The 20,178-nt window shown below is 29.9% G+C and overlaps 1 protein-coding gene across 1 annotated transcript in view; it reads right to left on the reverse strand.

Annotated features, from left to right (window-relative positions):
* LOC106470618 (probable ATP-dependent RNA helicase DDX41) overlaps positions 1-20,178 on the reverse strand; it is a 77,597-nt gene that overhangs the window by 30,430 nt on the left and 26,989 nt on the right. The window contains exons 6-9 of the mRNA XM_013931181.2: positions 17,297-17,414; positions 8,516-8,607; positions 7,477-7,630; positions 2,772-2,908 (exon numbers count right to left, since the gene is read on the reverse strand). Of these exons, the coding sequence (XP_013786635.1) occupies positions 2,772-2,908; positions 7,477-7,630; positions 8,516-8,607; positions 17,297-17,414 (501 nt within the window). The remainder of the gene's footprint in view (positions 1-2,771; positions 2,909-7,476; positions 7,631-8,515; positions 8,608-17,296; positions 17,415-20,178) is intronic.

Consider the following 20,178-nt stretch of genomic DNA (forward strand, 5'->3'; position numbering starts at 1 on the left):
CAAATTGAAAAGATAAGAGGCTCTTATTTTATATTCTAGCTTGTCGATATCAGTAATTTGAGTTCCTAATTCATACGAAACTACAGACTTATTATTTTCTCATCATAAACATCTAATCTGAACCAGTGCTGCATTCATCATACCATAATGACACATAAAAATCGAAGTTTATCTGTTTTTTAACATTTGCTTTTAAATTAATAAATTTAGTAATATATAGTACTAAAATTTGAATTATAATCTACAGTTTGATACCAAAGTTACTGACATAAATTCATGAAATAGTAGTTCAATAAAATTTTTAATGCGAGTCAACAAACGAGATGACATGGCCTTTCATCCGTGACCCGACTCGAAAGGGTTAACATTTAGTAGTATCAAATTTATAGACTTTGAATGAGTATGTTTTTCTTAGTAAAACTTTACATTTTATCTGCTATTTTCTGTACGCTAACTCTATACACGGTTGGTCAATTTGACCGACCTCATAACCACAAAAATAAATAAATAAATAAATCTAAATGCTCCTTTTATAATTAAATTTTATTTTTTTATTTGCTTTTGTTTCCAACTACTATTATTATTCACACTATTATAAGTTGTAAATTGGGAAACATGCAGTTTACATTATGCTATCAATTACATTACCCACAAGCTATTCTGAGCTGCTCAAGTGAATGGCTCATGAAAATTTGTTATTATATTATAATTATTTGTTTGACCTAATCTACCCTAACAAGTTTCTTATTTTTACAGTTTAGTTACTCTTACAAATATAAATAAAAATACACGGGAAAAAAACAAGAAATATAAGTACTTACCTGGACTTTTTGTTTGTTTTTTTGGCTGTCGACAACACTTAACCTACTTTTTTTTTATTAAAGTAGTAATGCACTAAATCATTTTTATTTAATTAAATAATGCACAAAGAACAGGCAAAAAGCAGATATCATATAACTATCACAATTTTTCTGGCTTTCTAACTATGTGACAAGAGCCTTTACAAATGCATCCAAGCTAGTCAATGTGTTTCTCGTGGGAACAAAACTTGTACCAAAAGGAAACAATTTAATGTAATATGTCATTTGACAGAAGAAAACATAAGCTTTCTAATGATTCAAAATAATATACCATTAAACATAAGAAAAAACTTATGACAAATCCTGAAAGAGAGGATGTGACAGGTTGGTGTGGCAAGAGGGGTCTGATTTTCTATTTGATGGCTCTGTAACCAAACAAAATTGAAGGCTATAAAAATTATGCTTTATCTGATTGATGACAATGTTATATTAAGTAATTTATATTAAATTTCATACTTCTTGGAGGGGTGGTAAATAAATTAGAGAATATCAGATGCCTAGAGAAAAAATATCACATTTCTCACACTAGGGGAAATTCAAGATCTTTTGTTAATATTGCCTTATTAAATTAATAACTTAAAACTTACATACTATTAAAATATGGATTATTAGCAATGATTTTATGCTATACTAATTGGCATAATAGAAATAAAAAGTAGTTTAATAAAATTTTGAATGTAAGACAACAAAACCTTGTGTCATGCACAGTGAAGGATGTCTGTGGAGAAAGGTGTAATTACAGCTGAAAAGTCACTAGACATTTTCTCCTTTAAAAAGTCACAGAGACCACATTGTGAAGAAAGTGATGAGGTCTCACAAAAAAAAAAGAGAGAAATAAACTATATTAGTTTGAAAAACGATTTATGGCAACCTAGTTCAGTTGCAATATTTTCAAGTCACTTCTTTCTCTGGTTAATCCATTGTTGCATTATTTTGTGGCAGCTGAGGTGTTTGGTATTTCTTGCAGATTTAATGTTTCACCTTATGTACTAGGAAATATTTTGTTCATGAAATGCCATGAATGGTACAATTAAATATTAGGGTTTGAAGCTGAATAAAAGTGGTATTAGAATAAAAACATACCACTTACCTCTTTTTCATTAGGGATGTCTTTACAAAGCATTACGACTTTTAGTGCTGGATTTAGTTGCCATAGTGTGTTAAAATGATGAAGTTAAAGAAGATGCTAAGCAAAATTTGGTAATTGCTAATCAAATTCAATATTGAATAGCAGTTTTTGCTAATCAAATCCATCAAACTATTTTGTCCCCAGATGAATCAAGCAAATCAGCAAGTTTAGATACAAAACCTGTACAACTAGCAAGATACTGGTCCAGTGAACTAGCAAATTAAGAATATAATTTTATATACTGCAAAATATTCTGGACAACCTCAAAACATATACATATTAAACACTTCTGTACTTCTGATGAAAACTCATAAAACTGGTACTGTTTATTAGTTACTTACTCATATGTTCAATATCTTCATAATTCTACAACAAAGGATCAGTAATTTTTGTATAAATTTTGTAAAAAGGATAACACAATAACATGTGGAATTAACAAAAATGTGAAGAAAATATAATCATTTTTCTAACTGTATTACAACAAAACCAACATTATGTTACTAGATTCCACAGTAATAGTAAATAAAATGTATTACATATTATTAACATTACCCGTACCTTTCAAATGAATATAGCATATGAAACAAGAATTTTTATAATAAAATAGGTACAAAATGTATGTTAATAATTCCTTTATATATATATAGCATATGGAAAGTGTATTAAGGCATGAAAAAACAAACTGAAATTGTTACCTAACTGAATTGAAACCAATTACAACACTGAACTATTAAAATGAATTCTACTGCTTCTTAAGTAAATTGTACATTAGAAATAAGCACCTTCTAACAACTTCTAGCTGATCCCGAACAGAGGTTCCACCAATACAAAGACATATACGTAGTCGAGGCATCCCATCATTCTCCAAGCACTGACAGTAGTAACTGATAATCTCAAAGGTCTGTTTAGCAAGTTCTCTCTGGGAAAATAGAAAAATTATTTACTTCACTGATGCATTGTAGAATTTGGACAGATACAAAATGATGCACAAATATTAGTATTTTTTCTATCAAAAAGTAAATATTGACAGAATTAATTATCCCATCTATGTATATTATGTATAAATCCATCTGCTCTTCATCTTTTGGTGGCTTTTCCAACAATTCTTAATATTAGGAATGTTGCTACTTTAAAGTAAAATACAATGACTTTCATCTCAGAGAAAAACCATCAAGGTATTTGTTGAAATAAGTTTATAATAAAAGATTAAATTGTGTGTAGTAACATTATGTTCCAACAATGGTTTTTATACAAAAGTATAACCAAACAATGTTGTTAGTCTATGTATTGAAAGTATAAAATTGATATTTTTACTTTCATGATAAATTTTATGTACTTGGCTCCAGGTTAGGTGATCCCACACTATGTCTTGACTTTAGACTTATTATACCAGCACTCACTACACTTATAAGGTTTCACTGAACACATCCCTCATGGCCCCTTGCACTCCCATCACTAAAATTGTAATTGGCAAACAGTAATTGAACTAGATAAATGCATTTTGACTTTTATGACTCCTCTTATTTCAAGAAATTAAGCATGACCTGACACACAATGGCTTTTATATAGGTTAGATGCATAAGGAAGCTTCATTTGGTGAGAAAATAAGCATGAACAGTACCAGCTAGGAATTGAAAAGACCACTGGAAATATGTAACCATAGAACAGAATTTTAATAATTATAAATTTCTCTATCTTTACAAAAAGTCCATAAATTTTAAGCCATACTCAATGTTGCTTCCTGAACTATTGCAGTAACATTCATAAATTAAGCATTTTACATCTAAATTTTCTAAATCCATGACACTTTAGAACTTCATCATAAAATTTTTGATGTACTAACATAAACAATGTTTTATATAAAAGCTGAATTTAACACATTTCTCAAACAATACTATGAATTAACCCTATGGCTTCCGGCTATGATCTCAGACTGAAGATAATGTCATTCTTGTCATATTTCGTTACAAAAAGAAAACTACTTGGTGAAATTGTTTGAAATTTGATAAGAACTAATCATATGTTGTTTCCAAAAAATACAATTAATTTTGATTGTTTCTACTTTTTAAATAAAAATCTGTTTTTTAATGTAGTAATAGTTCACCAGAATGTGATTTTCATGTTAAGTATAAAAATACTAATTCTTATCTTAAAGTTTCACATTTCACTTTCATAATCTTTAGAACCTCCTAAATGAATATCAAAAGTGTTTTAAGATAAATGTTTATAATTTATTTTCTATTTTCCCTGCAACATCACTAATTCTAGCTATTATCATAAACGTAAAGTGCAATGAAATATTTAAAATTAAGTAATAGAAATATGTACATACCTTTTAACTATTCACTGAATAATCTACAAATATCTTCTTTGGGTCACATTCATAGTTTCACATCTTTATCTTTTCACTTATAGTTTATTTTTAACGTTTTATTTTCTTCTCCTGTTATTTATCTCAACACACATCAACAAGTGCTCAAGGGCAATGTAGCATTAACTTCAGCAAGACAATTACCCCCCCCCCCAGCATAATATTTATTGCACTCGTAAGTTTGCCAAAGCTGTTTTAGCAATTCAAAGTATAGAATAATTTCAAAAATCTTTAAACCTTTCAAATATAAATTTTAAAACACAAATAATACATAATTAACTAAAATAAAAATGTAAATCCTAAATGCAATCTGACTGTCTATCAAACTCATACATATAAGGTGAGAAAAAATACCCAAGTGCTACGGACATCACTTTCAAGAATGAACTTAGCCTCATTTCACCACATTTGAAAACAGATTAGGACTCGCACATGTCCTGTTACACTAATGACTTTCAAAAGCAAAATCTCTCTTTCTATTGGTTATAAGCATGCCATTCAACTTAACTATCTCACTACAGGCTCAGGCCCATGAATTGACCTCTAAACTGCTTTGTGCTTGTTATAGTTTACATACTATAACTTTTAATACAGTATGCGTATCTTCATGAAATTTTGCAGATTATCAGTAAACATTACAAGGCTTTCACACACAAAATATCAGATCTTTTTTTATTAAGTTTTAAGATTTTTTTAAGAAATGATTTGCTAGTGCATTTTTTCTTTTCGAATGTTTACTGTTCAACATGTAATTTTGATTTTAAAAGTAAAAATACTTTTAGACATCACAAAATCGTCAAATATCAAATGCAAAATTTTATAGCCTCCTAATAACCTCCATATAATTATCAAACGTTTTTGTTTCGAAAAATCTTTATATTTTATTTGTTATTTTCACTATTGTATTTCTGTATGGGTTAGGTCAATTTGACCGACCTCATAAAACTACACATCTATATACATATATTATTTTCATTTTATTGCTTTCAGCCGTGTCTGACTAGCATTATAGAAGTTGCAATGATGCAGCACATGTGCACTCATGTTATCATATCCAACAGTATAAAGCTGGCCTTTACAAAGTGACCTGTCTTGGTTTTGTTCTAGCAGACCAGTAGTTTGTAAAATAGAATCACATCTTGGTTATAATACATTAAATATATATATATGTTATTAGTATTTACAAATACGTTGTTAAATTTCAGTTAGTTTCCTTAAAACATAGAACAGTAAATAAAGAAATATAGAAAACAATGAACTCTTCTACTTACAAACTTTGTACTCGTATGCCACTTGCCACAATTTGCTAAGCCTTGTCAAATTTACACGTGGAAGACGTAAAACAAAATAATTTTTTAGGTTTTATATATGCATTCTGAAATAACAAAAAATCATAAATTACTATATCAATACCATAGAAATTAATTTATCAGGCTTAGTAACTAAGCTGTACTTGGATCTAAAAAAATATATTTCAAACAACATTTCTACTTCCCCTTCCTTCCCAAATTTGAAACACAAAAAAACACCTTGGAAACTTTCCACCTTCAGAAGTTGGATAAAACCATGTGGGGGAAATTCTGAGCTTTTGATTTGTTATATAGCCATGTATGTAAGGAAATATTTCCAAAATTGAGAGAAGTGTGTGAGACCATTGTGTTTGATTTGCTAAATATAATATCTCAACAAACAGAAAAGATAGGAAGTTCTTATTTTATAATCTAGCTTGTCAATATCGGTAATTTGAGTTTTTAATTTGTAAGAAACTATAGACTTTGTACTTGGACATCACAAACATCTAATTTCAACCAAAGCTGCATTCAACATACCTCGTAACACACAAAAATCAATATTTGGGAATTTTTTCTGTATATTTACTTTTAAATTAAGAAATTAATTAATGTATGATACTATAATGTGAATTATAATCTTCAATATGATACCAAAGTTAATGACATACATTGATAAAATAGTAGTTCAATAAAACTTTGAACATAACTTGATGACATGCCCTTTGACCCATAGTGAGATTGTTAAAACTGTCACTTAGCAAAACAGGTTTTACTTCGCAAGCGGGTGTGGCATAGCTTAAACTCAGAAATTTGTACAATGGCTTCTTTCCTAAGGCAATTCGAGGAATGTTTATCAAGTTACTGGTAAACGAACTGTATGTACATGTAGTTTATTGCCAGCAAGATAAATGTTTTTAGATATAGTCGGTTCTTGTATATACAGTCTAAAGTTCAGTTGCTATAGCCACTTGTACTTCAAGTGAGAGTAAACATGAAGTTTTTAATTATTGTTTTAGCAGTTTCTTTTGAAATAAAGGAATAAAAACTTAAATAATATAAGTCTTTGAATTATAATGTACTTGATAAAGCTAATTTCATTAAAATAAATTCATAATAAAGTGGTGTAATTAACTTTTGTATGTAACTCAGTAACACTGTAATATTTGCAGACAGGAATTTAAAAATGGCACCAGTAGTCATAGGGTTAACTTATTATAGATTTTAGTCTAGAAGTACATAAAAATAGCATATCTGTTTCATTTTTTGCTGTAGATCAATGCTTACAGGGTTTTTCATTCATTATCGAAACTAATCAGTTAGAATAGACTCATAAGAGAAAAATTTATTTACACTCTACACTAAAACACATTATTAAGATATAAAATGCCCAAGTTGTAAAGTGGGAAAACTCTAAGTCTAGTAAATCCAATGAAAAACCATATTCACAATATTCTTTTTTTCCTCAAAAACCTCTTAGTCAATCTGCTGCAAATTACGAACAAAGACTGTGTAAAAACAGCACTTTCAGAATGACTTTTGGGTGCTGCATGTCCAGTCTATCTGAAAAGTTATGGTACTGAATAAATACTTCTTGGGTAGTGACTCGTGACAGACAATAAACAGCTCAAAAATAATATTTTTACACAAATTTTGCAGGAAATCTCAGTTGCACGAATTGGGAGTAAAGTGAAGAAAAAATATTTAAATATGATATTTCATAATGTTTACCAAACCTACAATATTGACTTCCAGCTGTGATAATAAATTTACATGTTTTTAAACACAACTGAATATATTACTTTGCCACATATACAAGCTACTTACTGAGGGACAGATAATCAGTCCATACGGGCCTTCATTCTGAATGAAAGGTAATTTTTTTTCTTGTTCCAAACAAAACATAATAATAGGAAGAACAAACACAAGGGTCTTTCCAGAACCAGTAAAGGCAATACCTATCATGTCTCGACCTAAAAGACTGAAACAGATAGAAAATAATGAAACTACTTGATTTTGGTACCCTAATCACAAAATATGAAAGCAACAAATAGCATACTTATTTATTTTCTCTTTGCAGAGGAAAGGATAGAGTAAAATATGATATCTGAAGAGATTCATATTTTAATAAAACAATTATAATTTAAAGGAAAAAAATTTTCTGAAACTGTGAATTGCAGTCCAGAGAAATGTTTTTCTTAACTAATGCCAGCAAAGAAATTCTATGTATCATTAGATACACAGGAAGTTCACAACAGGCATTTATATAGAAGCACTTGATTCCTCCTATAACACTAAACACTTGTCCCAGTATGAATGTAAGCAAGGTTAAAAAATGTCTTTCACTAAGAGAAAAAATATATTTCAAAATTTCAAACACTGTTAAGATATTAAGTAAATTATATTAATAAATCTGCAACTACATTTTTGAAACCTGCAGATTTGTATTCGTTTACATTTGTACCTACTTAATAAAACAATAGTTGTTTACGACTCATTACAATTCACAAAAGCAATTAAACTTTTCTTCTTTATTTATAAATTCACAATTAAGCTGAATATATAAACCAGCGGCAGACAACATCAAGGAAATGATTCTAAATGATACAAGATATACAATTCATTATCTATAAACAACTGATTCAGAAATACTTGTGAAAACATCAGGTGGTTATTCTATTAAGTTATAATAATAATAATGCATTTACCACATTTTTTCTGGAAAAAAAAAATTGCAATAATATACTATTTCTATTATACATATTCTAATTGAATTGTGACTGTTTATGTACTGTTAAAAATGCTGATGTTTCCTCAAATGGCATGTTCTGGAAATTAAAATTTTAAGTGCTACAGTTATACTCACACTGATGGTAACCCCTGCATCTGAATAGGAGTTGGCTTGTTAATCCCTTTCCTTTTCAATCCATTCAGTATTGGTCGAGGAAATTTCATTTCCTTTAAAAATCCATCACAACATATTTTTTTTTTAGCACGACTGTACAATAACAAGTAAAAATTGTTCTGGTATTTACTATGCACAAGAGTATTATACATTAAAGTAAAGCTAAAAGAATGTTCAGATTTAATTTGCTTTCAAGGAAACTAACTCCTCAACAAAAAAATATTAACATAAAGTAGTCCTTTTTTTAAAAGTTAGTTTCCTAAAGTGACTTGCACATAGTTAACTAATTATTAAACTTTACATATCCATGATAATTCAAGATCCTTCAGTGTAGTCAAATTATGTAAAATGTCTCAAATGTTACCTAATACAGCAAACAAAATAACTATGATTTTCTAAAGAGTATTGATGTACTTGGAAATAGGGTTCCCACACATTCAGCAGAACAATTCCAAGAATAATTCCTGAATGTTTCTAGAATATTTTCATTAATTTCAAGAATTATAAAAATATTCCAACCAACAGTTTTCTAACCCTCCCACGTTTTGATAGGAATTCTAGCAAGGTATTGTCAAGTGCTGTTCATAACACATGCTCATCAATGGACATTTATCTAAAGGGAGGGGAAAAACATAAACATTTAACATTTTCAAACTTTTTATGACCAAAGGATTTGCCAAAATATGTATTTCAACTGTCTAGCTATGTATTTTCTTGCAAATTCAAACACAAGTTTGCACTCAGACTCTGAATATTATCCTCAATGTATAGAACAATGAAATATTTCAAATTAAGAAATAGAAAAAATTTTACTTTTTTTGTCACATAATCTTAAAAGATCTTCTTTTGGTTATATTCTTAATTGCAAGTCTTTACATTTTCACATATAATTTATTTTTAATGTTTTATTTTCCTTTCCTGTCCTTTAGGAATATTATTTACCCCAATACACATCAACGAGTGTTCTTAGGAAATATCAAGATATCATCATCAGCAGATACTTTAATTTTCAGCAGAATCTTGTTGTACTCGCATACTGCACTAAGACTCATGAACAGAGGCAAAGTTTTGGTTATATTTAAAGAATTATTATACCTTTCTACTATGCATTTAAAAAAATAAGTAACACATAGTTAACTCAAATATAAAACTAAAACCTAAATATAACTATCTTACTAGCATATTTCTAGGTGATAAACAAAGCTAAGTGCTAGGACATCAAGGGTCATCAATAGAAAGAGCAACTTCAACTATTTATAAGGAATTCTAAACAGAGCAATAAGCATAATTTCTGTCTAAAGATTTACCTCTAGTGTACAAGAAGGACTACTTGAGTTACATAAACCGAAAGCTAAAAATTGTTAGTGCTTGTACATCTCGGAACAACAAAACCAAAGTTATATTATTTAAAGTTTTTTGAAATAAAGGAATTAACACTTATATAATATAAAACATTGAATTATACATTATAATGCTGATTTCATTTAAATACATTGATTGTAAAGTTGCAAAATTAAATTTTGAATACAACAACTCTCTCAATTTGACCAACCACGTGACCTCTTTGTATTTGTTTAAAGTCTTTATAGATTTAATACTTCTAACTTTCAATATAGTGTGTACATCTTCACAAAATTTGGTAGTCTTTCAGTTTGTATGTCTTTCACATACAAAAAATCATATTTTTTAGTGAAGTATTTTTAATAAACTAAAATAAAGATTTGTCCATGAATATATTGTGCATTTGTTTTGAGTAGTCCGCGTGCAAAGTAATTTTCATATTAAAATTAAAAATACTTTTCCCTCATCTCAAAAATCTGAAATTTCCTTTGTGTAATCCCTAAAACCTCCTAAATGATTTCAAACGTTTTTTTTTCAGTAAAATTTTATAGTTTATCTGTTATTTTCTCTATGCTATCTCAAAACAGTATTGGTCAACTCAACTGACAGGATTTTTTAAATATTGCTTTGTAGAATTAAGAACTTAAAACTTGTATACTATTAACATACGGATTAGTAGTTAAGATTTTATGCTATTCTAATTGGTATAACACAAACAAAAAATAGTTTAATAAAATTTTGAATGTAAGACACTAAACCCTTGTGTTATGCACAGTATAGGATATCCATGCCGATAGGGTTTAATAAAACCTCATGAAATGCACAGTTAGGGAACTTGTAATCACAGGGTTAAACAAGAAGTATGAATGACATGTAAAGCAAATTTGCAATAACTTTGTTTGGGGCATATTTATTTGCTGGCACTCATTTACATTATCCCTATGTTAGACAATAATTTAAGTTTCACAAGCAGTATTGAGACACAGTGACAATGTGTGTACCATAACATCGAGGTCAAATTATCAAAGTATGACTGCTAAGTACAATTAACACTACAGCCATCAATGCCCTAATATACTAACTGTTATATTATGACATTAATTTGGAGATATACCTCAAAAATACTTGTGGGAAAGTCAACACATCATCGGTCTGGGTGGCAAGTCATCAACACATGAACAAATTTACCAAGATCTAATTATGGTGTAGACCTGTTGTATAACACTCTTTGATTGGATCAAGCTGTCCATAGGTTGACAGCATACATCATGCAACTTGCCAATGATACACAATGCTACAACTTACAAGTTAAATGATGCCTAAATGACCAATGAGTACAAATGCCCTCAGTAAGAAATGGAACACAACACTGCAGATTTTTAGCCTAAGAAAATTTATTTCCTCAAATCCTATGCAGATTTTCAAATGTTTCCAACAAGTTCAAATATTTCTTGTTTAGTAAATTGTTAACACTCTCTCAACAGGCAGGTCAAAGTGTATGTCACAACTTTTTAAACAGTTACATTTCAAATTTAATTAAACTACTTTATATTATCATCTACACAAATAAACTTGGCATCAAAGAGTAGATAATACATCAAATTTTAATATTATATAAGTTTTAAGTTCTTAATTTTATAGGGAAATATCTTAAAAAATCCTCAATCTCCCCAAGTATGAAAATTCTGACATTTCTTTACTGGGTCTTCCTTCTTCTATAACTTATTTACCATCCCTTCGAGAAGTATAGAATTTAATGAAAATTACTCATTATAACAAATAGACTTCTATCTTATTTGTCTATGGACCCATAAACTAGCAAATCGGATTCGCTTGTCATGCCCACCTATCACGTCCCATCTTTCACAAACTGCCACCATTTTGACTTCATATACTCAAGGAGAAAGTTTTAGTAAAAATACTTAACACTCTCACTATGGGCTGGGTTAAATTGGCTGAGTTTGTGAACCTAAGTTGACCTTTATAGTTTCCAATCCTATAACTTCTCATATGTTCTGTGTATCTTACACAAAATTTCACAAGCTATTTGTAAGCATTAAGTTTTCTGTAGACAAAAAAATCTGATATTCTAATTAAGTATTTTCACTAAAATTTTCTCTGTGAATATTTGGAGTCAAAGTGTTGACTGCTCCGAGTGCAAAGTGATTTTCATGTTAAGATAAAAAAACATTTTTTCATCTAAAAATTTTGAAATCTCATTTATGTAATCTCAAAAATCTCTTAAACATCAAATGTTTTTTCTCAGTAAAACTTTATATGTTATCTGTTATTTTCTCTACAATTTGACCGATTTTGTAACCACCATAAAAAATAGGAAATAAATTACCCTTTTTTTTCTTCCTAGAATGACTGCAAATTGTAACAAGAACTACAGTTTTATTTCCTAAATAGCTTAAAGCTCTTAACAGTATACATCTGTTTCTACTTAAATGTTATTGTTTTATTGCCCTTTGAGCCATGTTCGAGTAATAATCCTGCCACACATTATAAACCACTCGGCAAACATGCAGCTCACATCAGCATATCAAATTACATAACACATGAGCTGCTCATGAGCATACCTCGTGAGGAATGTTTATTATTATTATTTTTCTTTATCTTACTTAATCTAACCTTATCTTATGTAATAAATTTCTAATTTCTAAATTTTTGTTACTTTTATAATTATAAGTAAAGAATATACATGAATATCAAAAGAAATATAATACTTACCTGGATCTTTATTTATGCTGTCAATTGTCAATGAAACTTAACCCTACTTTTTATATCAATGGTACTACTACACTAAGGAGGAGCAACTCAACATACCTCCATTCAACAGAGGTGAAACTGTGTTCAGAGAGGTCACCTCTTTAAATAAAATTACTAACTTCTTGAGACTTTTATTCACTTTCGAAATCTTAAATATAATTGTGAGTGAAACAAGTCAGTATTCAAACCATAGACAGGCACAGTAAGAAGGTAGACCTAAAAAAACAGAAGAGTAAAATGGAATGAGGTTATTCTTAAAGAAATTTTAGCATACTTAGGTTTGACTGTAGTTTTGGGACTTAAGCCTCATCCTTCTCTTTCTGACTATTGGTTTACATATCTTCCTCTTCATAATCCTTGGTTTTTTAACATCTGCTTTAGGGTCAAGTTTTTATCTATCCACGCTTACTTACATTTCAATAACAATACTAATGCTCTTCCTTGAACTGACTCTAACTATGATAAACTTTTCAAGGTTAGACCTATCATAGACTGTCTACTAAAGTCATTTGTTTTCCCACTACTCTCCTACTAACTATAGACAAACAAATGTTGGGCATGAAATGTAAATTGGTTTCCTCCAGTATCTTCCAAAGAAACATATCAAATGAGGTATCAAGTTGTGGGTTCTGGCAGAAGCTGTGAGTAGATATTGCCTGAAGTTTAAAATCTATACAGGCAAAGAGAAACAAATGCCAGCTAGAGGTTTAGCAAACAACATTCATATTAGTGTTACTCTTCAAAGAAGTTAAAGCTTTTACCAAAGTATTGTTTATGTAAAACTTTCTGCTCTTTTTCTTTGTTTACAATTAGATTTTTCTCTAAAGATTTAAATGTTTATATTAGAATGTACAGCAGTGTTTTCTTTTTAAATTGTTTTTTGACTAAAATTATTTTGTAAAGTTTTCTTTTATTATTCATACACTTGTATGTACAATAGTGATGATCCATTTCATGTGTCAAAATTAGTTTACAATTTTGTATATGAAGTTTACTTTTGCAGTTTTCTAAAACGTACGTAATAAAATACCTATATAAATTTACATTCATTGATAGTTTTTTTCTGTGTACAACTTTATGTATGTGTTTTTTAATGTTCTTTCCATTCTTGATCCTTTCATTCTGGTTGTTACTTTTGTGATGTTTCAACATTTGTATGTGCAATATTCATTTTAGAGATGTATAACCATTTGTACACAACATTATTCTGCAGAAATTTATAAAATATTGTACCTTTCTAGGATTTTATGAATAAGCATTTTTTTTAAAGTTGTCAAGTTTCTAATGTTGCATAATTTGATTTTATTTTACCTCAGTTTAGACAATTAGAACAACAACACAAATTCAGTAGGCATAACTATATAGGCCAACAAAATACAAAGCTCTAACTATAATACCAGTATTTCAGTACTTTGCAAAATATAATGAAATTTGGCCACCATACATTACATATATAAATGTTGTTGTTAATTCACAAATGCTTAAATTTTAGTTATTTTTATTAAAACATAGAAGAATAAAATATATTTCAAAAAACAAAAATTTTGAGTACTTTGTTTGTTTATAATTAAACACAAAGCTACACATTGGGCTAACTCTGCTCTGCCCACCATGGGTATCGAAACCCTGTTTTTAGCATTATAAGTCCTAAGACATACTGCTGTGCCACTGGGGGGCTTTGAGTACTTTCAGTGTTACAAGATTTTGCTTATTCTTCCAAGTGGAGGATGAATAGATATTAATTTTTGTATGCTTCAAATATACATATTAGAAAACAAAAAAATTATCAACTTACTATACTAGTGCACACAAAATCCCTGTAATTTATCTGAATTTCTAAACAAGCTATATATAAGTTGGAAAAAATATATTTTTTTATTCAGAGCAACAGCTTAGTCATCACACTTTGACAGTTTTAGCAAAATTATGACTTTCTCCTTCAAGCTATTTAAAAATGACTGTCAGATTTACGTACAAAGGAAACTGCTCTTTCTAGTTATAAACACTCAGTCAAAATAAATCAGTGGGACTAGATAACAGGTTTTAAAGAATGCAGTAGTGGGAGAAGACATACTATCTGGCTAAATATATTGACATCTCAGCAAGTCAAAGAGGTAAGAGGTTCATATTTCATTATAGCTTGTCAATATCTCCAATTTGAGTTACTAATTCGTTAGTCACTGTCCACATCATATGGTAGGTGTAGTAAATTATAAATGGAGCTATAACACAATAGGAGGTGCTTTGTGATACACTAAAATCAATATTTAGAAATTAAAACATATATAATGTTAAGATTTGAATTATAAACTATGTTTTAATGTCAATTCCATTGACATAAGTAATAGTAAAGGTATTTAGTAAAATTTTAAAGCTAAATCTAAAAGGTCATGACATGCACTCTTTAACCTGCCTAAAATGAAAGGGTTAATTAAAAAATCTGACTTTTTTGTGTACAAAAGACTTGTAATGTTTACTGAAATCTTACAAAATTTCATGAATGTACACAAAACATATTAAAAATTATTGTATGGAAACTATGATGGTCATTTTGGGGTCACAAAATTGGTTGAATCGGCTAAGCCTGTAGGGAGAGGGTTAAGTAAATTCCCAATTATCTCCTATTTCAAGAATGTGTGGAAGCCCTGTGCATGTTACGATGTAAAATTTTCTTTTCTTCTCATGTCATACTGGAAAAAAGTTTGGTTATACCAATGACTAAGTTGAATAATAATCTCATTTTTAGTACTTTACAGTCATGGAAATAATTAAGGAAGCAACAGACATCTTGTTCCAGAAGGAACTACATGATGGATAAGTATCTTCATGTACTTGTCAATAGTTAGGATAACATCAGTTTGGAGTAGATCACCAACACCACTGGCTGAGATGCAGCCCCAAATTTCTAATGATCCAATATCATGCATCACTGAAGATACTGTTCATTGACTACGATACCATTCTTTTTTATCCACCATTGAACAAACTGTCATTTATTATTGTTGAATAATTCAAAGTTAACTTTAGCTGTAAAGATTTTTTTTTAAATCACAAAAACTTTTGTTTCAGGATTTCACAGATAGCTAGTTAAGAACATACATTGCCCATTTGGACTACTTATATCTGAATCCTTGAATTCAGTCTGGACAGGCTTATTACTAGGCCATTCTTGGACCGATTTTAGGCTAATAACATAAAAAATACGACATCTAAGTAAAAGGAATTATTTGTATTATATTTCATAAAAAAAAAGATATCTTTAGCTGTAAAAAGCACACCCTTCAGTTTTACTAATTTTGGTTTGATTAACACTTCTCAGCAGATCAAAAACAGCCTACAGATATAAGCTGGGCTGAAGAAGCCAGCACAAAATAAGACCTGGCAAAATTACCTGTAGCGTAATGAACAGCAATAACTCTAATCTCAAGGTAAGGTAGTAAAATGAAAGATTCTGAAACAAAATCAAATAATATAAGACTAGCCCATTGACTCAATATCTAAATTAGCAAATACCCGAGTAATAAGATGAATCAAATCAGCAGAAGTAATGTCACAAAAAGGGTTAGTTGATAAGTTCTGTTCTTTAGATACAAAAGGCAGGGAAGGCCAAAGCAAAATACTGGGCTTGTTCATCAACAATTACGTAAGGCTGATGTTCTGTGACATAGTGTTAACCTGAATGGAAATTCCACTGAGGTAAACACATGTGACACTGCATACATGACCCAAATATATTGATCAATCATAACGAAGCAGCCACAGAATCCCATTGTACACCCATAACTAAATATGAAAATAAAATCCTGAATAGAAGCAGCAGAAATTTTCAAATTAGCAGAAGTGTTACCATCAGGGCCAATAATAAAATATTCATGTTAAATAGAATTAAGAATGTGAACAATATGAATGTTAACAAGAAAATCTGGTTTTGGGATGGAAGGTAGGGCTTAGAAGTCCCCTGACACATGCACAAGAAAGTCACGTGTAAGGTGGGAAAGTGCAGAACCATGGGTAGGAATAATGCAAGAGTTTCACTGTATCAAGAACATTCAGAACATTAAGTCATACAATATTGATAAAGCAAGTTCTACTAAACATGAAAAGGCAAACAGTGTTTCAGAGGTATGAGTGACCATTTTGAAACTATTACTTAGCAAAGTATGATTGCATTTACTTGTAAAGGCTTTATAGTGGTGGCACTTTTTGAGTGGTTGAATGATAATCACAGTGCAAAGTATCTAGACATGACTATACTCTGCAGCAATTCATTTTCACACAATAAAGGGGTGAAATTCCTGTGGTATTTGCTATTTATACCCTTTTTCCGTAACTGCTTGAAATACTGGCATATCCTATATTTTTTTGTATAAGTTCTATTAATGTGAAAAAAAAAAGATAAACAAAACAATGAAAAGTATATTTTATGTAATTCTCGTGGATCATTAAAAGCTTTTGTTTTTGTGCATGGTTTGTTTTAAAGAATTTACACAGGTAATTTTAAATAATTCTATTTTAGGCATGAAAAATTAGCAACTGAAAAACATAAAAAACACAATATTCAACCTAACATGAACTCTACTACTTTATTTTAAATAGAAATTTATTTTTACATCAATGATGATTATTTACCTTAAATGTTTTTATTGGTGGAGGTGGATTCTCTCCTTCAACAAGAATCCTGTTTTTCCTTCGTACCCTTTCATGACAATCTTCTGACAGGGCTAAAATGTAATGGGGAGGTTTCCAACTGGAGTAGAAAATTTTATGTTATTGAAATGAAAGAATTCACACTTTATAGACTTGTTTTAAATCATAAAACCCAAACATTCCAATTCCTCAACGAGTGTCCTTTCCAAGATCTAGTAAATCAAGAAAATCACAATTACATAATTTGAGTCTTAAAACCAAGTCTGTATTATTTTTAGACTTTATTGTTTTTACATAACATTTTATAAGTATTTCAAGATTACATTAAACACAACAGAAAGTGAATAGTTTGAGTTTTAAAAAAATTGTATACTTTGTTATTAGATTTTATTCAAATGCCATTACATAAATTTGCACTTGATGATTTACATGTTGAGACTCATGATATTTATTTTTAACTTTTTCCCTACTTAAATACTTCTGTGCCAGAAAATAGTTTAGAAATTACATTAAAACACTGCATAATAGTTATCAAATTAATTTTATAAATTGATAAAAAATAACTGAACTTAATTTTTGTAGTATCTGTAGGCTGTGGGTTTCTGAACTACGTGTTTTTTTTCTTATGGCAGCTGTGGTTCATATTGGTGTCTATCAATAAAATATGTGGAATTGCAAACAACATAATGCCTTTTTAATGCTTCTAGAGGCAGTAAAAGCTCAGTTATTAGGTCCCTGGGTTCACTCTCATGTACATTCTTCATACAGTCTTGACAAATGAGCACATATCTCAGGTTTCAAAACATATAAGCCCTCCAGCTAAAAAACCACCAAGAATGTGAGATTCTGATCTTCAAGACTTGCCAATAATCCTTAAGATATCCTTTTTTTACCCTCACAAATTCAGAAGAAAAAGGCTAATAAAGCCACACTTGAAGGTTGAACATGGTATTTTTAAAAATAGTTCCCAACTATGAACTATTTTATAATTTCTGGTTAAGTTTTTTGTTGCTAAAATTGGACCTGTGTTATATCACTTCCACTTGAAAGCTACAGAAATATTTTTTCTACAACAAGAATTCAGATACTAATACTTAGAGCTACAAGCTAGGCAGAATTCATGTATTTTTCGTCATATTATGTAACTGCTTCTGTGGCAAAAAAACAACAAATCAAATCCAAATAAACATGGTAATGAATATAAAACAAGTTTAAACTGATTTATTATATAAAACAGAATTTTATATAACAGAATTAAAACTAATTTCTTTTGGTATTGGTTAGAAAACAGAATTTTCTAACCAATACCAAAAGAAATTAGTGTTTTACATACTTCTTTTGTATTTGTCTTAGGCTTTTCTTTCAGGATTTCATAGATAACTAGTTAAGAACATACACTGCTTATTTGGGCTACTTATATCTGAATCCTTGGGATTCAGTCTGGACAGGCTTATTACTAGACCATTCTTAAACCAATTTTAGGCTAATAACATAAAAAAATAGGACATCTAAGTACAAGGAATTATTTGTGTTGTTTTTCATATAAAAAGTATTTTACAATGAACTCTTATAAATTTCAGAAGCTGAAAACTATATACCTAATTATCAAATCATGTGTTTTTACTTTACACAAACATCTGTTATTATTTTAAAAAGTTTGTTCCATGTTTCATGCAAGTTGATTCAGTATATTTTTCAATTTACCTGGTACATCAAATTCATGCACCTAGAGCTCAGTTAATAGAAATACAAATAATTTTACAAAGGGTATATATATATAAAGTTGTCAAGAAATTAATGTCGCTTTTTTTAGATGAAAATACCCAAAGAACTTATACATCAAAACAAAACATTTATTAAATGAAATAATCTTCATTCTTATGGATGACTCTTTTGCATCTTACAATCACGTTGTTAATGCCCCGAATAAAGAAATTACTTGGCTTTGAAGCAAAAAAACATGTCAATGTCCTCTTTATCACTTTCCACATTCACATATGCTTTCCAATTAAGATGATGTTGCAGCAAACGAAAAAGATGGTAATCTGATGGTGGGTGGGGAAGAACTTCCCAACCCAACTCCATAATCTTGTGTTTGTCAAATGTGCCACATGTGGATGTGTATTGTCATGGAGAACACCTTTCCGATTGAAGAGCATTTCTGATGAAGGGCTTGATTTAAACGTTCCAGCAGCTGACTATAGATCGTTGCATCACAGGTCACTGTGGATTGAGAAGGTCGAAATGAATTACTCCTTTGACGTCCCACCAAATGCAAAGCATCACTTTCTGCAGATGGAATCCAGGTTTTGGGGTTGGAAATGGTTTTTGTCTAGGACTGAGCCACTGTTTTTGGCGTATAATATTCGCATATAGAATCATCACAGGTGACAATTCTGTCCAAAAATGGTTCACACGCATTACACGCCAGAAGAGACAAAGTAACGTTTACACGTTGGAAATGATGATCATTGGAGAGTTTGTGAAGCACCCAAACACCTTCTTTGTGGAGTTTTAACATATTCTTTAAATGTTTATGTATTGTTTCATGAAAGACATGCAATTTCAGGGCCATTTCACGAGTGTGTTGCCTTTGTTTAAGCTCAACAAGCATCTTCAGAGCATCAGTATCAATTCCAACATGTTGGCCCCTGCCATCACAGTTTTTAAGGCTAAAGTCACCTGAATGAAATTTGCTGAACCATCATTGTCACTTATGAACATTCAAAACATTTCCATAAACTTCTTTGATATTCTTTGTGGCTACAAAGGTGTTGTTTCCCTTCTTGTATTCAAACAGCATTACATTACATGCCAAATGTTTGTCTCGTCGTGTGCCATCACTATAAGGGATTAGAGTATAC

The sequence above is a fragment of the Limulus polyphemus genome, unplaced genomic scaffold (assembly GCF_000517525.1).
Source record: "Limulus polyphemus unplaced genomic scaffold, Limulus_polyphemus-2.1.2 Scaffold4118, whole genome shotgun sequence".
Lineage (NCBI taxonomy): Eukaryota > Metazoa > Arthropoda > Merostomata > Xiphosura > Limulidae > Limulus > Limulus polyphemus.